This window comes from Colletotrichum phormii (assembly GCF_030913505.1).
Source record: "Colletotrichum phormii strain CBS 102054 chromosome Unknown BDP81scaffold_15, whole genome shotgun sequence".
Taxonomy (NCBI): domain Eukaryota; kingdom Fungi; phylum Ascomycota; class Sordariomycetes; order Glomerellales; family Glomerellaceae; genus Colletotrichum; species Colletotrichum phormii.
In genome coordinates, this window is record NW_026851457.1 from 463170 (window position 1) to 483725 (window position 20556).

The 20556-nt window shown below is 54.3% G+C and overlaps 4 protein-coding genes across 4 annotated transcripts; 2 read left to right on the top strand and 2 right to left on the bottom strand.

Moving 5' to 3' along the window:
* Positions 1-1642: 1642 nt before the first annotated feature.
* On the top strand, positions 1643-4892 carry BDP81DRAFT_396313 (ubiquitin carboxyl-terminal hydrolase; the record flags this gene model as incomplete). Its single annotated transcript, XM_060588172.1, has 2 exons — positions 1643-3922; positions 3972-4892. The coding sequence occupies 2 exons, from the start codon at positions 1643-1645 to the stop codon at positions 4890-4892; spliced, it is 3201 nt and encodes a 1066-aa protein (XP_060442938.1).
* An 813-nt stretch (positions 4893-5705) lies between these two features.
* BDP81DRAFT_353098 (AMP-binding enzyme) lies at positions 5706-8795 on the bottom strand. The gene is made up of 4 exons (XM_060586238.1): positions 7881-8795; positions 7326-7750; positions 6147-7270; positions 5706-6072 (listed from the first exon to the last, which is right to left on the bottom strand). The coding sequence occupies exons 1-4, from the start codon at positions 8321-8323 to the stop codon at positions 5986-5988; spliced, it is 2079 nt and encodes a 692-aa protein (XP_060442939.1). The 5' UTR covers positions 8324-8795; the 3' UTR covers positions 5706-5985.
* Positions 8796-11992: 3197 nt separating this feature from the next.
* Positions 11993-14565, top strand: BDP81DRAFT_378581 (uncharacterized protein). Its single transcript, XM_060586799.1, has 2 exons — positions 11993-12516; positions 12584-14565. The coding sequence occupies exons 1-2, from the start codon at positions 12481-12483 to the stop codon at positions 14156-14158; spliced, it is 1611 nt and encodes a 536-aa protein (XP_060442940.1). The 5' UTR covers positions 11993-12480; the 3' UTR covers positions 14159-14565.
* A 1025-nt stretch (positions 14566-15590) lies between these two features.
* On the bottom strand, positions 15591-19577 carry BDP81DRAFT_324877 (KH domain-containing protein; the record flags this gene model as incomplete). The annotated part of the gene is made up of 4 exons (XM_060584926.1): positions 15591-16561; positions 16614-17563; positions 17619-18913; positions 18969-19577. 4 exons carry the CDS (start codon positions 19575-19577, stop codon positions 15591-15593), a joined length of 3825 nt encoding a protein of 1274 aa, XP_060442941.1.
* Between the last annotated feature and the right edge of the window lie 979 nt (positions 19578-20556).

Consider the following 20556-nt stretch of genomic DNA (forward strand, 5'->3'; position numbering starts at 1 on the left):
AGGCAAAGAAGAAAGCTTGTGTGTTTCTAATGGTTGGCCAGATGCAGCAGCCTCAGGGTCGGGTGTGCGTACACAGTAAGGTAAGGCCTAGTTGGAGATGCAGCAGGCTTAGGCGTAGTCGGCATAGGCTAAAGCAGTGGAGGCGTGGGCAGCTGCGGGCAATAGTGTCGAGCACAGTCGATGTTTGCTGGGTTACGTTGGCTTAGTACGAATGAGCAGGGGTTGGAATGTGTCGGACGGTGGATTTAGAGTCGCTGCCTTGGGTTGGAGGAGTCTAACTCTAGCATCTTCGGGCAGGTTGCTGTCGTCGCGGACTCGTAGCTGCTCCGCTTGGAACACGGCCCTGTGACGAACGGAGGTCTCCGCGCTAAACCCAAAGGAACAGGGGATTATTAATATGGGGCATTTGGGGGATTTTGGCAAGGCCAGGTGCCCATCTCAGCTCGTTCCCGTTCCCCCCAGAGCAGGTACGTATCCACGATGACGATGGCGGTGGAGCATGTGTGGCGCGTGCCATTTGAGGCTGAACTGCTCTTTGAATTGGGTGAAGCATGGGAAGGGAACTCTCGAGGCTTGACACCACCTGGGCAAGTGGGCAGCTACGTAATCAAGGAATCTGACTAACTTGCAACCAGGCGAATAGGTGCCTGACTACATCATGTTCATCAGCTTCCGGTGTACGGTTCTTCGGCAGGCCTCAAGTAACAAACAATGTATCTTACTTTCGGGACGGATGCTCTCATCGAAGGAAATAAACAATTCAACTGCCTAAAGTGGGCATTCATAAGCCAAGTTATATTGGTTGTGGCGCTGCATGATGTGAGTTGTCAGGCCAAGGACGTGGATCATCTCCGTCAGTGCAAGTCGCCGCCCAAAACTCGGGGCCGGTGTCTTGAGGTGGACCGCCGTGGACGAGAAGCAGGGCACTGCCCGCCAGTTCCAGTGCCCGAACCGCTGTTTAGTCTGGATGCGCCAGTTCCCAAGGTACTCAGGGCAGTAAAAGATGACCTCCACTGTGGTGGAAGGTGGTTGATTCCCCTGCTCTCCAGCGCAAGTTACAACGCCCTGGCAGGCCTAGAAAAAGAGTACGGGCCCTGTCGGAAAAGGCACCGAGTCACCCCTCCCCAGCACAGCCGCCGCAACGGTACCGTTTCCTCTCCACAATGTCTTGCTATTGTTGAAACTGTTAGCGCCAGCCAACGAGGCTGTCCCTCCACCAAAGACCATCTGGCTTTCACAGGACCGCTGCGCACCTCCAACTCCATCCATCAAAGACAGACATTCTTTCCTTTCGACCATCCTACCTGACAACACCACGACCCTTCTTTTCCCGAGCTTCGCCTCGATTTAGAGAACAATGTCCATTCAAGCCCGCCCTGCAGCACCCAAATAAACGATCCTGCGGCCGAACCCAAACGACGCCTACAATAGTAGTCTCCGTCTCTGCCACTCATGACGAACCCGTCGCCGACTGTCGTTGCGTCCGCGTCCTGTCCTCGTCCCACCTACCTCGATTCCTCCGATTTCCACACTTCCTCGACACTACCATCGATAGCTTCCTTGTCCTGCACCCGAGTCACCAAGCTTACAACGACATGATTCAAGCTCCACACCCGATTCCAAGACATCCATTTCCGTTCACATGAGCTCCACGGCCTCCTCAGCCACCAGAACCGTCCTCGGCGGCGGCGGTCCGGCCTTATCCAACGGCTCCGGATTACATACCTTCGCTATGGGCGGAGATGGGGGCCCTGCCGGCCGCGGCGGCAAGCCCCCGCTACCACATATAGATGACCTCACATCCACCGCTCCTCACATCGACATGAACCTACCCTTGCGCAAAATCCTTGAGATGGCCGACAACGCTATGCGACAAGCCGAGACCTTTCGCGACTTTGGTCGACCCGATATGGCCTTCAAGGAGTACATCAAGGCCTCCCTGATTGCTGTCAAATACGTCCCTATGCACAACGAGTCCGTGTCGGTCAAGGGTGGCCGCGGGGATTTGAACCGCATTTATACCGCTCTCATGAAGAAGATAGATTCACAGCATGGAAACTTTGAGAAGATCAAGGCGGACATCATTGCGGATAATCACAAGACGGGCATCAGGCCCACAACATCAAGACCAACCTCCATCAGCAACGGGGATGCCATCCGCCCGCGGACACCGCAAAGCCCCCCGGTCCTTAGCCCCACACGAGCCGAAGCCGGGACGCAGGTCAACGGGTCGCCGGCAACGAAAACGAAGCCGGCCGTCCAACCGAAACCCCAGTCGCTGCATGGAAACGTGATACGTTCCGGGGCCGGCGGCCCTGGCCTTCCTAAGAGCAAGGCCGCCGAGGACCTAGCTGCCCGCTTCGCCAATCTGCGAGGACCGGTAGCATTGCCCGGCCAAGATCCTCGCATACGGACGCACCCCATTATGCCCCCAAGACCGGCAGGACCGAGAGCGATGCCAGATCCGCCCGACAAGCCAAAGGTGGCTGTCGTGACAAGCCTTCCGGATCTGCCCAAGATGCCAGATGCGATCTATAGCCCGGCCAGGGGGACCGTATCCAACGAAGCGGCTTCACTACCTTCGAGTACACCAAGAGGCCTGTTTAGTCGGACAGGCTCTTCAGCATCGATTAATACCGTCGTTGCGGCTGGTAGATCATCCTCTGACTACTTCACTGCCACCAACCCTGCCGCCACTCCCAGAACGTCTAGCATTTCGATACCCGAGGGCGACTCCGTTACTGCTGAAGATCTAATGAACTATATCAAAAGGGGCTCCGCAACCCTACAAGTCTTAATCATTGACGTCCGAGGCCGGGAGGACTTTGACGAAGGCCACATACTTTCGCAAGCTGTCATCTGCATTGAACCTAGCATTCTCCTAAGAGAAAATATCACATCGGAGCAAATAGCTGAGAGTATGGTTCTCTCGCCGCCCCAGGAGTACCACCATTTTGAAAGGCGGGATGCTTTTGATCTCGTGGTATTTCACGACCAGGATTCGGACTCAATACCACGGTACATTTCTCCCGATATGGACGCCGCCGCTTTGTTGTCCCTTCAACGCGCCTTAACGTACTTCAACTACGGCAAAGACCTGAAGAACCCCCCTAAGCTGCTGCAAGGAGGCTTGGATGCTTGGACCGACCTTATGGGCAGAAGCGCCCTCGCCACATCACAAACTGCCGGTGCTGTGAGAGCACCCATGGCTCGCTCTCCGTTGAAACCTACCATTTCCATCTCTAAGCCTAGTAGGAAGTACAAGGTGACGCCGTTGAAGCCCGAGGAGGTCAAACTTTGGGAGGAAACATTGCACAATGCTGAGATCGAGACGGCACGATCTCCCGGCTTCGTGCATGTCCGCAGTACGGAGGAATTCTTGAGAAGATTCCCTGCGGTAGCCACAGAGCAGGAGTCCATGCAGTCGCCAATCAGCCCAGATAGGCCGAATCATGGCTATCCCCAAGGTCATGGCGATATCTATTCTGAGCTGCCATCGCCGCCTACTCGACCCGCACCGGCTGTACCTCGTCCGAGTTATAGTGGCTTATCACAGAACCAGGATGACCACGAGGCCCACACTGGGATCGCCATGGCGGTTCAAGCCCGGAATCTCAAGCAGGGTCCCCTCGCCCGTCCAGACTCTCCCTCGATCGCAAATGCTGTCAAGGATGGCCAACATATCACAGGTCTCAATAACCCTGGTGTATGGTGTTATGCCAACAGCACAATTCAAGTCCTTCGGATGTCGCCTGGGTTTGGCAAGGACCTCGCCTCGTTCGAGTGGCAAAACATGTACAAGGTGCCAAGGAAAGCCGATGAGAAGAATGATCACCCCCAGCTGATGTCTCGGATCTTGTCCAACTTGTTCCACTGGCTAGACTCTGGCAAGTTTGACGTCATGAAGGCTCAAACGCTTATGGTTTGTTTTGCCCACTCCCATTCGTGTTGCAAATGCTAACAAGCACTAGGACTATTCTCGGTCAGTCTGTGAGAAGAGCCGTATCAAAGACAAGGGTGATGAATTCGGAGGCAGTCGACAACAGGATGCTCAAGAGTTCATGTCATGGCTCCTGACGTACCTCCACGACGAGACAAACCAACGTCGAGACCGTGCTGACCCAGACAAGATTCCTCCACCACAAATGGGGGGCGGCAAGTCAATGTTGCAAGGCAGTTACGAGTGGTGGGGCCAATACCAAAGGAAGAACTCATCCATCGTCGACAAATACTGGCGTGGCTTGGAACTTTCAACCGTGGTCTGCACGCAGTGCAATAACCGCACATACACCTGGTCTCACTACGACTTCCTTTCGGTGCCTGTCAACTCGAGGCTACACACCCTCGAAGACTGCTTGAGATCGCTGCTCGAACCTGAAATTCTCGGCGACTATCAATGCGACAATTGCAACAAGAAGGTAGAGGGCAGAAAGCAGTCTAGGCTGGCACGGATGCCCGAGCTGTTTTGTCTTTCTTTGAAACGCTTCAGCTACCAGGATTACAGCAGAGCATCAAAGGACAGCAGCAAAATTACCTGGGACTTTAACAAATTCAACCTCGACGAGTTCTTTATACCGCCCGAAGAACGCCAGACCGTGGGCCCTCCGCCGGACGAGAAGTTTGAGCTCCCATTCGACTACGAGTGCTATGCTGTCATTGTCCACTCGGGATCATCCATCAGTACTGGACACTACTACGCCTATGTCAGGGACCCCCACAACGCGGATCCTACGGTTTGGTACAAACTCAACGATTCCAAGGTCACTAGAATTGTAATCGATGGGACGGGCCGAGGGTCTGACCTTAGCGATACGGTGTTTAGGAACGGCAGCAGTGACGTGCCGTACTTAATCTTCTTCCGGAGGAAAGGCGGCCGGTCGACGGGGAGATGAGTAGGTGGCGGTAATAGAGCATTGGAATAGGAGGGAAGAGGATGTAACACGGCGAGGTACTGGAAGATTCTGGATCATCTCGAAAGCGACTCTTTTTCTTTCCTCTTTCCATGTATAGAACGGGGATGTGCATGTGTTGCTTTCCAGGCATGGCAATGATGTGTGCAAGTGTGTGTGGTGTATGTGTTTTGAGCGCTTTACAAGCATGGCGTCTAGGCGGTTCGTCGAAAGCCCCTTTTGTTTGCATAGGGGAATGGGATTCGCTATGAGGCCACGACAATATAGTTCATACAATGAAAGAGTTTCCAAAGGCTTACATCAATCGACTTTTGACCCTGAAATCATGTTTGACGAGGGGAACCTCTTTGTCTGGAGTTGAAAGAAGCCGTACATGAAAGCGTGTTCGGAGAAGACCTCATAGGGTAGGGCGAGTATCATTCTTTGAGCGTTTATAAGATGGTGCTCGTCTTTTCCTGCCTGGGGACCATCGTGTCCCATTCAATGTTTTTCAAGACTAATCTGATGTCAGGTTATCCGTGGTTTGAGACCACAATCCAATTGATGGGCGGTAGGGATGTGAATGGGAATTGGTTGTCATTGATTTCTTGGCGCGGCCATAACAGTCAGCATGCTCTCGTAGCATGAAGGTATTCATATTTTGAATTCTTCCTGGGTAGTTTGGGTCACCATGGGTTTTGGATACTCATGGATTTTCATGATTTGGGTACCCATGGATAATTGGGTAGTTAAGATCACCATTGGCAGTTTTAGTCCCCATGGGCAATGGTGAATTCGGTCACCCTTGACATGCTCGTAGGCTTTGGAACGCCGCGAGTCTGGATTCCCATGGAATATGTGTAGAAGGCAACAGTTTCGCGATAGTAATTGGGTAATAGTGTACAGATACATCCAGATAGAATCATTTGATACCTTGATAGGACAATGAACAATTCATACCTTTCCTTTCCTTTCCATTTCCTCCCTCCCCTCCCCTCAACTCCACTCGGCTTACTTTCCATTACTAATCCATTTCCAAGCAGTATATGCCAACCAGGGGTTTAGTGTAAATCAGTACTTCCAAGCATCGTCCATTTTAGTTGCCAAAGGCCTTGTCCATCTGCTTCTTGTACTTGTCCTTGATCGCTCTTCTGTTGACCTTTTGCGTCGCGGTGACGAGACCCTAAAGAAAAAGGTTCATTAGCTGCTGCTGATTACAGTAAAGTAGGGGCGAGGGAGGTGTTTGTCAAAGCTTACACTATCGGGTGTCCACTCCTCCTCGCAGAGGACCACGCCGCCGACAATCTCGAGACCAGAGAGTCCGGCCTTCTTGCCGTTGGAAACAAGATCCTTGAGAACGGCATCGACGACCTTGCTGTCAGTGTGCATGCTATGCTCATCAACACCAAGCTTCTTCGCCTCCTCGGCGAGAACCTTTTCATTGGGAGCCACGACAGCGATGGCGCGGGAGTGCTCGCCGTCGCCGTAGACCATGATGTTGGCGACAAAGGGGCTGCCGCGGTAAACGGATTCCATCTTCTCGAGGGCAATGTACTCTCCGCCCTGCATCTTGACAAGGTTCTTGACGCGATCAATGACCTTGACGTGACCGACCTTGTCGAACTCGCCAATGTCACCCGTCTTGAACCAGCCGTCCTCGGTGATGGCCTTGGCCGTCTCTTCGGGGTTCTTGTAGTATTCCTTCAGCACGGCGGGACCCTTGACCCAAATTTCACCTTGGGGAGGGTTGGAGTCGGCGTAGTAGTTCAGATCGGGGATGGACACGAGCTTGAGGTCAACGGCGGCGGGAATGGAACCAATAGCATCGGAGGTATACTCCAGGGGGTCACCGAGGGCACCGTTGGCAGCTGTCTCGGTCAATCCGTAACCTGTCAACATAGGCGCCAGAGTCATGGATAGGAAGTGCTTCGTCCCATCCGAGATACCGCTCGCGCCATTCATAATGAAACGGAGACGACCGCCCGTCAACTCGCGAACCTTTTTGAAGACGACACTGTCAAAGATGGTAGCGCCGGGCAGTCCGTACTTGACCATGAAGGTCTTGTAGTTGAAGGCTCCCCAGAAGAGGGCCTTGACGAGAGGGCCAGAGCTGTTGACCTTGGCAATGACACCCTTCTTCACCGTCTCCCAAATTTGCGGCACACCAACCAGGGCCGTCGGCCGGAACTCGCGCATGTCACCAGCGCAGTTCTTGACCGACGTATCGGAAAGCGTTCTTGGGTTACCATAACCAAGGGTGCCACCCACGAACAAGACGAGGTTTTCCAGGACAAGTTCAAAGATGTGGGCCAAGGGCAGGTATGCCAGGACATATTCCTTGTTGCTGACACACTCTTCGACGCAGGTCCAGAGACCAGTAACTGAGCGTAACACTTAGCATCTGCAGCACATTTGGGCTCACGGAAGATGACTTACTTGCTGCCACGGTTCCAGCGTGAGTCATGGGCACACCTTTCGGCGGACCCGTGGAACCAGAAGTGTACATGATGCAGAACAAGTCCTCAGGCTTTGCCTCTACGGTCTCAACGGGGTTCTCCTCGCCCAATGCGCGCACCTCCTCGATACTAACAAGTTTGATATCGGGGTTGGCCTTTCTGAAGGCGTCGACTTCAGTGCCATCGGAAAAGAGGGAGCTGTTGTTGTAAATGACAAACTTGACATTCTCGGCCTTCTTCAGAGCCCCGCTTGCTGTCTTGAGGAGTTGAGGGTCGAGGTACATAGCATCGGCATTGGACTGGAGCAGCGAGTGCTCGACGCCGCTGGCGCCGAGGGTATCGTAAGCGGTGACAATAGAGATGGACTGCGAACCGCAGGCGTGGGACATGGCCATCCAGTTTGCGCTAGATTCCAAAAGGTTGGGTTAGCTTCTTCTCGGCAGGCCCAGACTCGGGGGGGGTTCGAGGGCGGAGTGCTCGGGACTTGGGAGGATAGGTAAGGCAGGGACAAAGAGGGTTCTGCTCTCGGACGTACGTTGTAGTAGCGAATAGGTGGACTCTGCTTCCTTTGCTCAGACCCAGCTTCCGCAGGCCTGAGCCAATCTGGTTGATATAGGTGAGGAGGTCGGCATAGGTCAGGTAAGAATAACGGGACAGCTCAAAGAACTGCCACTCCTTTTCGACCTCTATGACCTCTCCATCGACGTTCTTGGGGACCTTCTTCTTCTCCTTGTGAAGGTGCACAAGCTTCCTGGTTCCAACGGCAGGCTCGTTAGGGTAGACCTGGGCACTCCGCTTGACAATGTCGTAGACGGTGTGGACGTCGGGGTGAGGTTGGGTTCGGAGGCCGTTCTTGGCTTTCCAATGGCGGCGGGGAAGAGTCTCGCCCTCAACGCGCTCGTAGCCAGGCGACTCGACAGAGAAGGGAGGTTTGTGCACCTGATACAAGGGCATCACGCCCGTCGTGTAGTCTGGCATATCGGCGGCGGTTGGGTTCGTAGGGGAGCTGGCGTAGAATAGGGCGGTGAGGAGAGCGACGAAGAGGACGAGGACGGCTGTGATGTTGGACGGAATGATGGCAAAGGTCACGGAAGGAAGCCTAGGGACGATGAACGGACGCAGAGTTGGCGGATGGGCCGAGGGAGGGGAGGGAGCTTTGAGGTAAAGCTCCGGGCTTCTAGGTGAGGTAGGTAAGGTGAATGAGGGCGGTAAGTTTGAAATGTGAGGTGGTCGAAGTCGAAGAGGTTGGCCGAAAGGATTGTAGGGTCGGAGCTTTTTCTCGCAAAGATTTGGTAAAGATGAGGGGGAAATGTGAGACTTTGACAGAGAGGAGGAGCTTCGAAATGCTCTGGCCGTCGGCTAGGTTACGTAGCTGTATCCGTACCTTGGGGAATGGTAGCTGTAGGTGCTGCACACGAGACTCGAGAGCAGTGCGTACCTTAAGTGCGTGAGGAGTGCGAGTGCGGGCAGGAGGCGTAAGAGTTAGGTACGCAGCTCAGCGAAAATGGGCAACGGGACTTTAATTGCGTCACGGTTGAGAGCTGGGGAGCATGGGGCATCCAATGGAATGGGGCCTGGAGCTGATAGACAGGCAGCTGGCAGGGACTACAGGGTAGGGATGTTAGGATGCCGCAGCAGCGCAGGTAGCCCAGGAGGTACTTCGTAGATCCGCCACCGGCCGATACGTGGGCCTCCCGCACACCAAGCAGGGCACGTATCTTTCATGCTGTCCCCAATTCTGAGGTAATTCCCGCTTCTCTCATTGCACATTGCCTGGCATGGAATACTCTCTCTATCACTCTTTCTACTTTTCCTGTTGCTACTATTATTCCTATTATTATTCTTATTATTATTATATCTATATCATACTTCTTTAGACGTATTCTATATAGAATATTTAGAAAACAATACTGATAATAATGATAATAGAAAAGTTAATGATAGGAAGAATAGAAATAGAGCTAGGTACTTCGTGCTGGGCGGCAATCCATTGTGTCACCCACTTGCCTGGGCTGCTGGGCACACCTGTCCCTGGGAGCATGGAATTCTGAGCCACTAGTCAAGCTCCCTGCCAGGCCGGGCTGCATTTGTCTTGGTGGCCGCAGACATGAGAGCTAATTAGAGCTACCTCTGTCGATTATTATCAGCCTCTAGGTTACCTTGCTTGCAACGTACGACGACGACAAGGGGACGGGTCATGGGCAGCCACGACAGCTTGGAATCTTGTTACCAGATCTTGTTCCGGCGATTCCAGAGAGTCTCAACATACGGCCATATGACCTTTTGTTAGTCAGCCTTTGGGCAATGTGGCAAGCTCTGGAAGCTGGAAGAGCTGGAGAGGCATACGTACGCCAGTGGCACAGCATCGCTCTTTCCCCAACCACCACACCTTACATCTGCAACATGCCCATATGGAGAAGGACCCTACTTGCCTCGGCCTCACAAGATTCAACAGCAGCAAAGACCGAGTGAGACGGCAGCTTCTTGTGGACCAGATGCAACCCGCCAGTCGCTGTTCAGTCAGAAGTTTAGAACCATCAACCAGCACCAGGGCCCCAAGCTAAGCAGTTGCTAGCGTGCGGATAAAAAAGAGGGGAGGAAACTGGGCTGCTCCTCCTCGGCTTGGCACGTTCCTGTAACCTTGGGCAAGATGCAAGATGCGAGATCGCTCTTGCCTACTGAACCCAGAAGGTACCTATTACCAATGAAGGATATGACAACTCTTTCTTGCCTATCCCATCTGTACATACTCCAAGTCTGAGTAATAGATATCTGTCCACTCATACGAATACATCTTACGTGTTCTCAACACTTGATCAGTCAGTCTTGGAAACTCTCCAGATGAGCTCCAACCCCGCCCATGCTGATAACTTGGCAACTTGTTCTCTCCAACAATTATCCTCAACGCTCAACAATGCTAGACTCCATCAATGATAACCATGCACTAAAACTGGACAATGAACAAGCACATGACAGACATTTCGGTGTCAGCGGCGGCACACGCTCGAGTCCGAGCAGGGAAGGTCGGAAAATGTCCAAGACCAGAGACTGCAGTCTGCAGAGAACTTCCGATGAAGACGGCGTACCGCCCGAGGAATGGTTTTGGTCCACATCTCGATATCGAAATGGGCTTTTGTTCAATTATATTCTGCAGGCCTTTTGACTCAAAAAAAACCGGGACAGAACCACTCGCGCCACGACGCCGATTCGACGCCTATGAAGAGTACGAATACGTACCCCCGACCGCCACGGAAACACGGCTTCTTTAGTCTCGGAACTCCTCTCGTCAAACCTCGCCTATCTACGCGATTCTGCTGACAACTGACAATCACTGGGTTCTTCATCCGCTCACGTGCAAATTCCAGCCTCAGTTGCTGACACATGCGGCGGGCATGCACCGACAGCCGAGGCCAGAGCGAAGAAAAAGAGGCTCCAGTGGCTCCCTGCCACTGGGACCTGGGTGGCGGGTACCACTGTGCCACTGTCTCTATCCACCAGCGGACCAACCCTGTTTTACTCATACTCTGTACGAAGTACGGACAGCATCTTGAGCATGCCCCCAAACGACAACCCGTTCGTTATCCGAATTCCGTTCACGACAGAGTTCGGTTCATCTCACACATTCGATCCAGCCGCTCGCTGCACCGGGATGGGGGGCCCGAATGGATCTCCGACTAGGAGACGGCTTCTCTCAATGACCGGGGTCTTGATCGGGTCCGTCTGAACGCTCGGCCCGCATCAAGAGAGAGTGTGCAAGATTGGGATGGACGGAGTGTTGCTATAAACTGCTCTTTGACCGGCTGCCACACGATGAACTCTCACCGCGTGCGGTCCGGATCTTGACCTGAGCCGCCTTCGACCGCTTGGTTTGGTTTCTGTGGTTTCCGTGATAATTCTCTTGGCCAACGCAAAGCACGCCGTCGCCATGGTGTGTAGGATGTTTTTTGATGTTTTTCGTCTGCTTCAAGCACCTAGCTGGAACAACAAGCTGAAGACGTTACAAACTCCTGAACCGGGCTTCCATTGTTGGTGGCTCAGTGTGGCCATAGCTTTCTCAATGTTCAAGCGACATTCATGCAGGCTGGCCGTGGACTTTTCTTCATGACGACAATGAAATCTTACTCAGGCGCACGACTCGGGAGGATTGGGCAGGGCGTCAGCACAACACATGTCGGCAGTTTCGTAACGTGGGGATAACCTCAGAAGTGGTGAGATTCGAGCAGCAGGGCAGAGGCGGAAGGATCGCAGACAAGAAGCGGCCAGCTTTGCCAACCTCGAAATAGGTGTGTGTGGGTTGGGTAGGACGTGAGAAAAAGCAACCACAGCCAGAGAGGTCCAGACACCATAATGCCTCCCAATATACCAGCCTGTGCCTGCCTCCCTCACGCACGTGTGCTGCATCGTCAGCTTTGATAAACATGCCTCCCCAGCGTCGGGCCCGTCGTTGTGCTAGCGGGATCTACGCTGGTCTAACGGCTTACACTTTGGAACTAAAACAGCACCGCTCGGCACTCCCTCGTACCACAGGGCCGTGTGTTTAGCCTCATCCTCTACAGACAGGAACGCCGCACTCATGTAAACATGCAGCAATCTAGCGGCCCTGCCGTGGGTGCAAGCAAGCAAGTAAGCCAGATGGTGTCCTCTGCTGCAACTAACGGCCATCGCAGTTCTAGAATGGACTTCCCCCATCGGACTGTAACCTCCACCATCATGTCTCTCCCGTTCCTCGCGCGGCCAATCAGCTAACACCAGCGGCAGGGCCGCTCGACCTCCGACCTTGCTGCACAGTTCTCGAAATATACTCGTCGTCACCAGTGTCACAACAATGAAACGCCCCTTTTGCAAGCCCCGAGCGTGCGCCTACACAACGTGCCCCAAGAGCCACAACACAAGCACAGAGACGCCCAAGGGAGGCCTGGGTCCTGTCGCCTGGCGGAGACTCTGGAAGGAGGCGGGGAGGCGCAACTCCGAGACGTGTTGTCGGCACGGCATTGATGATATTAAGATAGAGTTATGTCGCAGCTGTTTCCCTCTCCCTTTCGAGATGAACTCCTGTCCTGTTTCCCGCCGATCTAGAGCTGCTGACTGGCTCCCAACATAGCCCCCTGCTTCCTCTCTCGCGGTAGCTAGCCATCATGTCGCGATTGTGTGGTATGCGCCCTGAAGGGCTGGTGAGTTGCTCCCATTTCCCTGGCCTTGGCCAGTATCCCGCGACGTTACAGCTAATGCTCCGCCCAGACGGTGGATTCGAGGTTCAGCCCTCTTCCGTCGATGTGTTTCTTCGATACCATCATCATTCCTTTACCGGCATGGATTCGTCTTACAGTCACTTTCGCCCTTTTCCACTTCATCGTGCCGGTCCTCATCGTCGACAAGATCAAGCGGTATACCGTTAAGAAGGAATGGCAGAGGCACGCTCAACTATCCGTCTACTTCTTCTCCATACTCGTCGTCTTCCTGATGGAGATTATGGAAATTGCCAGACTCGCAGAGATTCGCTATGCCATTGGCCTTCTTCCCTTCGTCTTCGCAGGCTGCGGTGTATGCGCAGTCATGCAGGCCACCCGCGGCATCAAGGGCAAGATTCGCAACTGGCAGGTGGCCAACATCATCTTCTGGCTCATGAGCATCGCCGTCACCATTATCAAGATCCTCACGATTCAGCGCTCCAGCATGCGATTCCCAGAGTTCCGCCGAATGGGAACTGACTATCCGACGACCCACCAGGTGCAGGACTTGGCCGTCATTGCCGGATTTTACGTCCTCCTCTTGGCCAACGAGATTGCGCTCTTCTTCCAGAAGACTTGGGAAGAGACTGTCGACGCTGAGAACATCAAGAAGCTCCGCCTCACCAGGTCGATCAGCGACCAGGCCCGCTACGATCTCACCCGGGCTATCGAGGAGGGCTACTACCCCTCGGGCGTTACGTACCTGACGCTGAGACTCGAGGGCGAATCCCAGAGCGAGAAGGCCGTTAGCAAGGACGACATCCTCAAGAAGACGGCCAGCATGGACGCCTCCATCGCAGGCTCGTCTTCCAGCGAGAAGACGGCTGGCAAGAGGCTCATGGATGAGGATTCCATCGAACCAGTGCCCATGATACCCCCTAGCTTCAGACGCAACAGCGAGCGGTGGTCGTCGGCTGTGACCCTCAAGGACGCTGCCGGAGACGATATGAACGAGAAGGTCGGTGGCAAGGAGAACAACAAGAAGCGTGGCAGCGAGAGGTGGTCAAATGCCATGACGATCAAGGAACCCACGGCTCTTCGTGACGGTCATGATAAGCGCGTGTCAAGCTTCGCCTCCCCGATGGTCGCCGACATTGACGAGATCACACCCTTGGACCCTCCCTCCACCTCATCATCCAGATACGAAGATGAGCATGCGGCGCAGAAAGCCATGCTCCTTGACAGCCCCTTCCCAATGAAGGAACTTCCCGACAGGCGCTCCTTTATGCTCAAGCCCTCGCGCCCCAACACCGAGAGATGGTCCAACGCCATGACTCTGCGCGGCGAGCCGTCGTCCGGCAGCGGCAGCCAGGAGCCCTCGCCCAAGGAGCACAAGGAGTACATGCCCGCGGCACCCCCGGCCGCGGCGACGGCCCCGACCACGCCGGAGCGCAAGGTCTCGGCCAGCGAGCGGAACATGATGAGGAGATACTCTGACGCCTCCACGCGGTCCATCAGGAGGTTCTCTGCACGCAGCGACCTCCGCGAGGCGGCGGCCACGGCGGCGGCGTTTGTGGATGGCGATGAGCCGCTCACCTCGCCCACGGAAGCGCATCCTCTGCAGCCGAATCACCACACGCCATAAATGATCACCGCGATGACACCACTACGAATTCTCTTACCACCTTTACGCAAACTGTGTATCCCATCATCTTCGAATGCTTGATATGAGGGAGGCTAGTGTATAATGAAAAAATATGTAAATCCAACCACAAGATAGGTACCGGGTAAAGGCGTCAATCGATTGGGATTTTAGAGCGGCCGCCGGTCAGGGAGGCGTTTGGGATCGGGGTTTTCTCGTCTTCTTCGCTTGTAGGTATCCCCCCCTTTTTCACTCAACTTTCCTTTTTTTCTCCCATGTAAAACCACACACACTATTTAATGAGATGTTGGGACAAAGTTTCAAAAGAATATTTCTTCTTTTTTTTTTCTTTTTCGCAATATAGATCGATTAGGAAATAAAGGGGAAATGCTGGATGATGAGTGGCTTATGTTTTCAATATTGTGACGTGCTTGACTTGTGCGATGCCACGGTACACCACGGACGTCAATCGATGTTTTCCCCCCGGCGCTAAAAAATTGCTGGTCGGTGTGAGGCTCCTTTTTCTGAATTTCGGTGTAAGATTAAACGACCCTGCACTAAAGTAGGTATGTTCGGGACGACGGCAGGACGGGTGGGCGTAGCGGGTAAATTAGGTAGCGAAGTGAGCGTGGCTTGTGTGGCTTATATGGCTTTGCTTTGACTGATGGGTTTATTTTTGGGTAGGGACGCTATGGTATTCGTACTGGGAAGATGAACGCGTTGGTCTTTGGGTGTATGGAACATTGCACAACTAGGACTCTGGCGTGTGTTTAGTTAGAGCTTGGCTTTGTACGGATGTCGCTTATATACGTTGCTTTGAAAATTCTCAGTATTGTCGAATTGTACCTCGTCCAACATGTGAAGAACCTATGGGTAGTTATCCAGAAACCAACCCGTGGGGGCCCAAACCGTCCTTGGAGATACAAATTCTTGGGTACCCAAAATACCCATGGGGATTTAAACTGTCCGCGGGGACCTGAGCTGCTTAATAGGTGATCCTGACGCAGCGATATCCTAGTTTAGGTATCTAAGTGCACGAGTTTTTTTTTGTTTCTGCCCTTCTTTTCCTTCTCACACAGGAAACCAACTGGGCATTTCCTTGCATTCACTCAGACTCATCGCGCAGCATACTGAGGAACAGCAGGTAACTTTAATCCAGATTTTTATTCCGTTGATGGCGGTGTATATATCACTTTGTTCACGTATAACTACATCTCCCTACTAGCCCATACACATGGAAGACAGGCGACCTATATCTCGGGATACTAAGATATAATTGCCGCCTTGGTTCCTTTTTCGCTCTTTTCTACCACTCAAGTGGCTCTGCTTCCCGGGAATCGCCAAACCATTCAGCACTAAGGGCGCTTAGTTGGTCCCTGAAGTGTTGGTAAGACCCCCCCTCTGTTGCTGTTGCTGGAGAATCACGCCCAGACTTCTAGTCCCGGGGCGCACGCGAGCTAAGTCCCTCTCTCACAGCCTCAAGGATCAAGTCCTTGGCCTTCTCAACGCCGTCGGCGTTGCCGATGACTTCAATGGCATCCTCCTTAGCATCGTTACGGGGAACGTTGATCTTGCAACCACTCTGCTTGCGGATGGAGTTGACCTTGCTGCCACCCTGGCCGATGACATAGCGGTAGGTCTTGGGGTCGGGCAGGACCAGGTAACCCGTGTGGGTGTTCTTCTTTGCCTGTTCAATGGCAGAGGCGATCGCAGCCTTGGCCTTCTCGAGGTTCTCGGGAGAGCCACGAAGGACCCAGGCAATCTCGCCATCCTCGCCAGCAGCGCTGTCCACAACCTTCCAGGAGTGGGCGTCAGCGGTGGCATCCTCGTCATCGGTGATCAAGGGCAAAGCACCACCGTTGCTGCGGCTGGCGGCAGCGCTGGGCTTAGGAGGAAGAGCCTGTCCAGCGTGGTCGACCGAAACCTGGTGGTTGTTGCGGAGCTGGCGGAAGAACTGGCCGTTGTTGGAAATGGAGTGGTGAAGGCTGCGCGGCACCTGGAGGGTCTCTCCCTCCTGCTCCTTGACGAGCGAGGCGATATGCTCCTTGGCCTTCTCAACGTTCTCGGGACGACCAGTGATCTTGACACCAGTCTTGCCGTCGCCCTGGCGGGGAATGTCAATGGAGACGGTGAACTGGGACTCAAGCTGACGCTTAGCGTCTCCGCCACGGCCGATCAGGGTTCTGTGCTTCTCGATAGGAACTTCGAGAATCTCAGTAACCTGGCTCTCCTTCTCTGCGACGATCTCCTGAATCTGTGCAACGATCTTGTTGACGATGTCGGAGCGGCCCTCAACCTTGATGGTGTTGCCATCAGCCTCCTGCTTGGGGAACTGGATGGTGCGCGCAAGCTCGCGGCGGTCGTCAGAACCACCAGCCTTGACAACGAGGTCGCGGAGGTTGGCGCCTAAGTAGTGTTAGTTGAAGCTACAGAATCCAAGTGGCATAAGTGATCTTACCTCCAGAACCAATGAGAGACTTGTGGTGCTTCTTATCCACTTCGATAGTCTGCACAACGGTGTCGTTGAAAACGTCTCGCTTCTCTTCAAGAGCCTTCTTGGCAGCAGCAACCTGGGGCTTGGTACCCTTGATCAAAATCTCCACGGTCTCGGCGTCGCGAGCACTGGGGATATCAATCTTGGCACCAGTTGCTACGCGGAGCTCCTCCAAGGCAGCACCACCCTGTCCGATAATGGATGGGACTTGCTTCTGCTGGACGGACACAGTCGCGGTGAAGGAAGTGTCCTTGAGGTACTGGAGGAGAGAGAGAATCTCGTCGCGGGCCTCATCCGCTCCCTTCTTGGGACCACGGACAATAACCTCGTCGGGCTCCTGCTGACGCTTAGGCTTGCCAGCATCGCTGCTGGCGTCGGCGTTTTCCTCGTCCTTCGCGTTCTTGCCGGATCGGGGGAAGAAGATCAAGACCTTGTACTTGCTTTGCAGGCGGTTCGTGACGCTGCCGCCCGCACCAATAAGCTCGCGGTGGAACTTGGGATCGACCTTGAGGACGTGAGTGACCTCGTCAGCCAGGGTGCGACCCAGGGAGCTGATGTGAGCCTTAGCGGCCTCGGCCTTGGCCTTGGGGCCCTTCAGCTCGACCTGACCATCCTGGACCTGGATCTCGACGTCAAAACGATCACGGAGCTCCTTGATGTTGGAGCCGCCCTTGCCGATAAGGTGGTTGGCGTACTTCTGGGAGAAGTCGAAAGACATGGTGTAACCACGTTCCTTCTCATCCTCCTTCTCTTGCTCGACAAAGGCAATGACCTTGGCCTCGAGGTTCTTGACAGCGGAAGCAGGACCACGCAGGTTGACAACAGTGCCAACCGAAGAAACGCGAATGGGGATCTGGTCGTTGGCACGGTTGGCCTGCTCCTTCTTGATGAAGCGACGGAGGCGCTCGTGGAACCTGTAGAATGCAATTAGTGTCACAAGCTTGTGCGAATGGGCACGACACAACTCACTTCTGGGGCACATCAACCGAGGCTGATGCGATCTGCTCTTGCTTGTTAATGATATCCAAAATCTGCTTGCGAGCCTCCTCCAGGCCCTTCTGGAAGGCCTGGATCTCATCCTGAGAGGGACGACCGGTCTTGATCTCAGGCTTGGGCTCGGAGGCAGAGGGTCCCTCGAAGACCAAAAGGACAGGAGCCTCGGGCTCGCCAGATTCAGGGAGGATGACGTGAACGCCATGGCTGTTAATCATACGAGGGCTGACGTCCTTAACCAGGTAGTTGTGGTAGAAAGGGTCGACAGGAATCGGGGCGATTCTGGCAGGAGGAATGGCATGGACAAGCTTCTCAATTGCCGATTGAGCCTGGAGAACGCTCTTGCCGTCACGCGCGTACAGCTCATAGGGCGAGGCGCCAGCAGAGGTGAACGGGGTGTTGATGTGAGTGTTGTGAGCACTCTCAATGTTGTCGAAGAGATCGCGGTGACGCAGGTAACGAGTGACGTTGCGAGCGTGCGTGTTGACACCTCCAGGAGCGTTCTTGTGGAATCTGCCGATGTCGAAAGTGGAGAATTGCATGTTCATGGCTCTGTCCATAGCAGTCTCGACACCCTTAGTGAGCTGAGCTGCAGGACCAATGACAGTGACAGAGTCGTCATCCTCATCAGTCGGCAAAAGGATGGTGCAACCAGTCTGGTTGAAGAAATCGTCAAGGGTCTCGCCGCGGCGGCCGGCGATGAACTGGTGACGACCCTTCTGCAGACTGAACTGGTCGATAGCAAGCTGGTTCTGGAGCTCCTGAACACGGCGCTCGATCTCGGCGCGCGCAGCCTGGACGGCAGCGCGGTCACCCTGAAGCTGAATGTGGTTGTCGGCGGCAGGAGTGAAGACGGGGCGCTCACCCTCGTTCGCAACGAGATTGCGGCCACGAGGAGCCCAGATCTGGTGGGCAGGAACGCGGACCGTGACACCGTTGTTCTCGTAACGACCGATGTGGCTGTTTCCAGGGCCCGCAATGAAGGGGTAGAACTCAGCCGGAATACCCTTAAGCTTGCTGTTGAGGTTGGCGGTGCGGTCGCCAGCAATTCTCAGGATCTCGTTACGAGCAGAAGCGGCGGACAAAGCGTTGCCCTCAACGAGGACGTCAATGGTGGAGTCATCATCCTCGTCGATGGGAGCACTGCCCTCCTCCGCCTTAGGGAGTTGGACTCGGGCGCCAGACTTCTCCTGGATAGACTTGATAACAGAGCCACCCTTTCCAATGATGTGGGCACGAGCAGATTGGGGGATCGGGACCTTGATGGTAGTCTGAAAAATGGGATGTCAGCAAGGGTGTGTGGTGGATAAAGAATTGGCCGCCTACCTTGGTGCCAATTTGCTGGACGAGATCCTTGAGGGCCTGCTGAGCAATGTCCTGGGGACCCGTGGCTTCGAACCTCAATTTTCCGTTGGATCCGTTTGACAAGGTGATGTTGGCGCGCGACTTGCGGTTGATGTCCTTCATGATATCCGGAATGGGGCGCTTGAGCTGGTTGCGCGGGAGGATGAACTGGGGCTCCAGCACAACTGTCTCAACGTTGCGACCAGGGATCGACATCTTGGGGGTAGCAACTCCCGAAGCGGGAGTCGAGGAGCGGGAAACACCGTTGGCGGGGGTAGAGGCGCTGCTCTTGGCTCCCCAGATGGGGGTGACGTTGGGGCCAGTGCCCTTGCCCTTGGAGGTTCCAAGCTCGGGGAATAGCTCATGGGAGTGGGTATCGATCTTCTTTCCAGAGGCCGAGGCTTCCTTCTGCTTGTTCGCAGCTCTGCTGGAGCTGGGCTCGGCCCAGGAAGGAGCGTCGCCGGACTTCACGGGGAGATCCTCATCGGGGACGTCCTCGACAGTGGGGTGCAGGTCGGCATGGGTTTGGAGGAGGCGCTGGGCAGCTGAGGTCTCAGCGCCGTTGGCAACAGTGGAATCGGTAGAGGCCATTATGAGGCTGATTGACTATAGTTGTCGTTATAGAGAGAAGAGTTCGATGGTGTGATGGGAATAGGAGGGGATCGGTATATCTGCAAGGGGTAACGACACCTAGTTAGCTGATGTGTTCTGCTGGAGACGCAAGAACGGCGGAAGCGTCCACTGAAGGAAGGGGATTAGAAGAGAAGAACGAGATAAGAATACTCACAACTGATGGTATATACGGCAGTGGGACAAGACCAGTAGAATCAGACCTCCGATGAAAGAAGACTGAAGCGTGAGAAACCGTAGAGCAGCGAGTAACCGATGGGAAGATGGATTTTGATGCTGGCTTAGAACATTGTGACCCTAACCGGCAACAATAATCGTATCCAGGAAGTTGAATCGGGGAGGAGAAAGTTGGCAAAGGGAACAGGCCAACCAATTGATGGGTTGAGAGGTGGGAGGATAGGTAACGGAGATGGATTTGAAGGTTCGGGGGGAATAAGGGTGAGGTGGAAGATTCTCGACTCCACGATGGTCGAGCTGTTCAATTGGAAAGTGGAATTTCTGGCGCGGGCAGGGGTGCTACTTCCAGAAAGGTTCCGCCTGCCAGAGGTCCAGTGCTCCAACCAGCTCCACTCTTGATGACCCCACACTTAGCCTCAGCCACAACCTAAATTGTTAGAGTGCCCAGGCCCAAAGGGTCAGCCGTTGCACCTGGAAGGAACGATGGCCGGAAGAGAGCTCCGGCGTCACGTGGGGCCGCCTGACGACTTGGGCTCGGCGTCGGGTGTCCGCATATGTCTCCGGCCTCCGGCGCTTGGACACCGATGGTTCGTGTAATTTCCGAACATTTGGAGCCGTCGAGGACCGAAACGTCAACGATGCAGTCAAGCATTTTCATAACGGAGTATGGTCCGTCTCAAGAACACCCACTCAACGTACCTTAGTATGCCCGTCCTGATGCTGAAATATCCCCGCTGAATTCCGAGGCCGGTTCCGTTCAGTG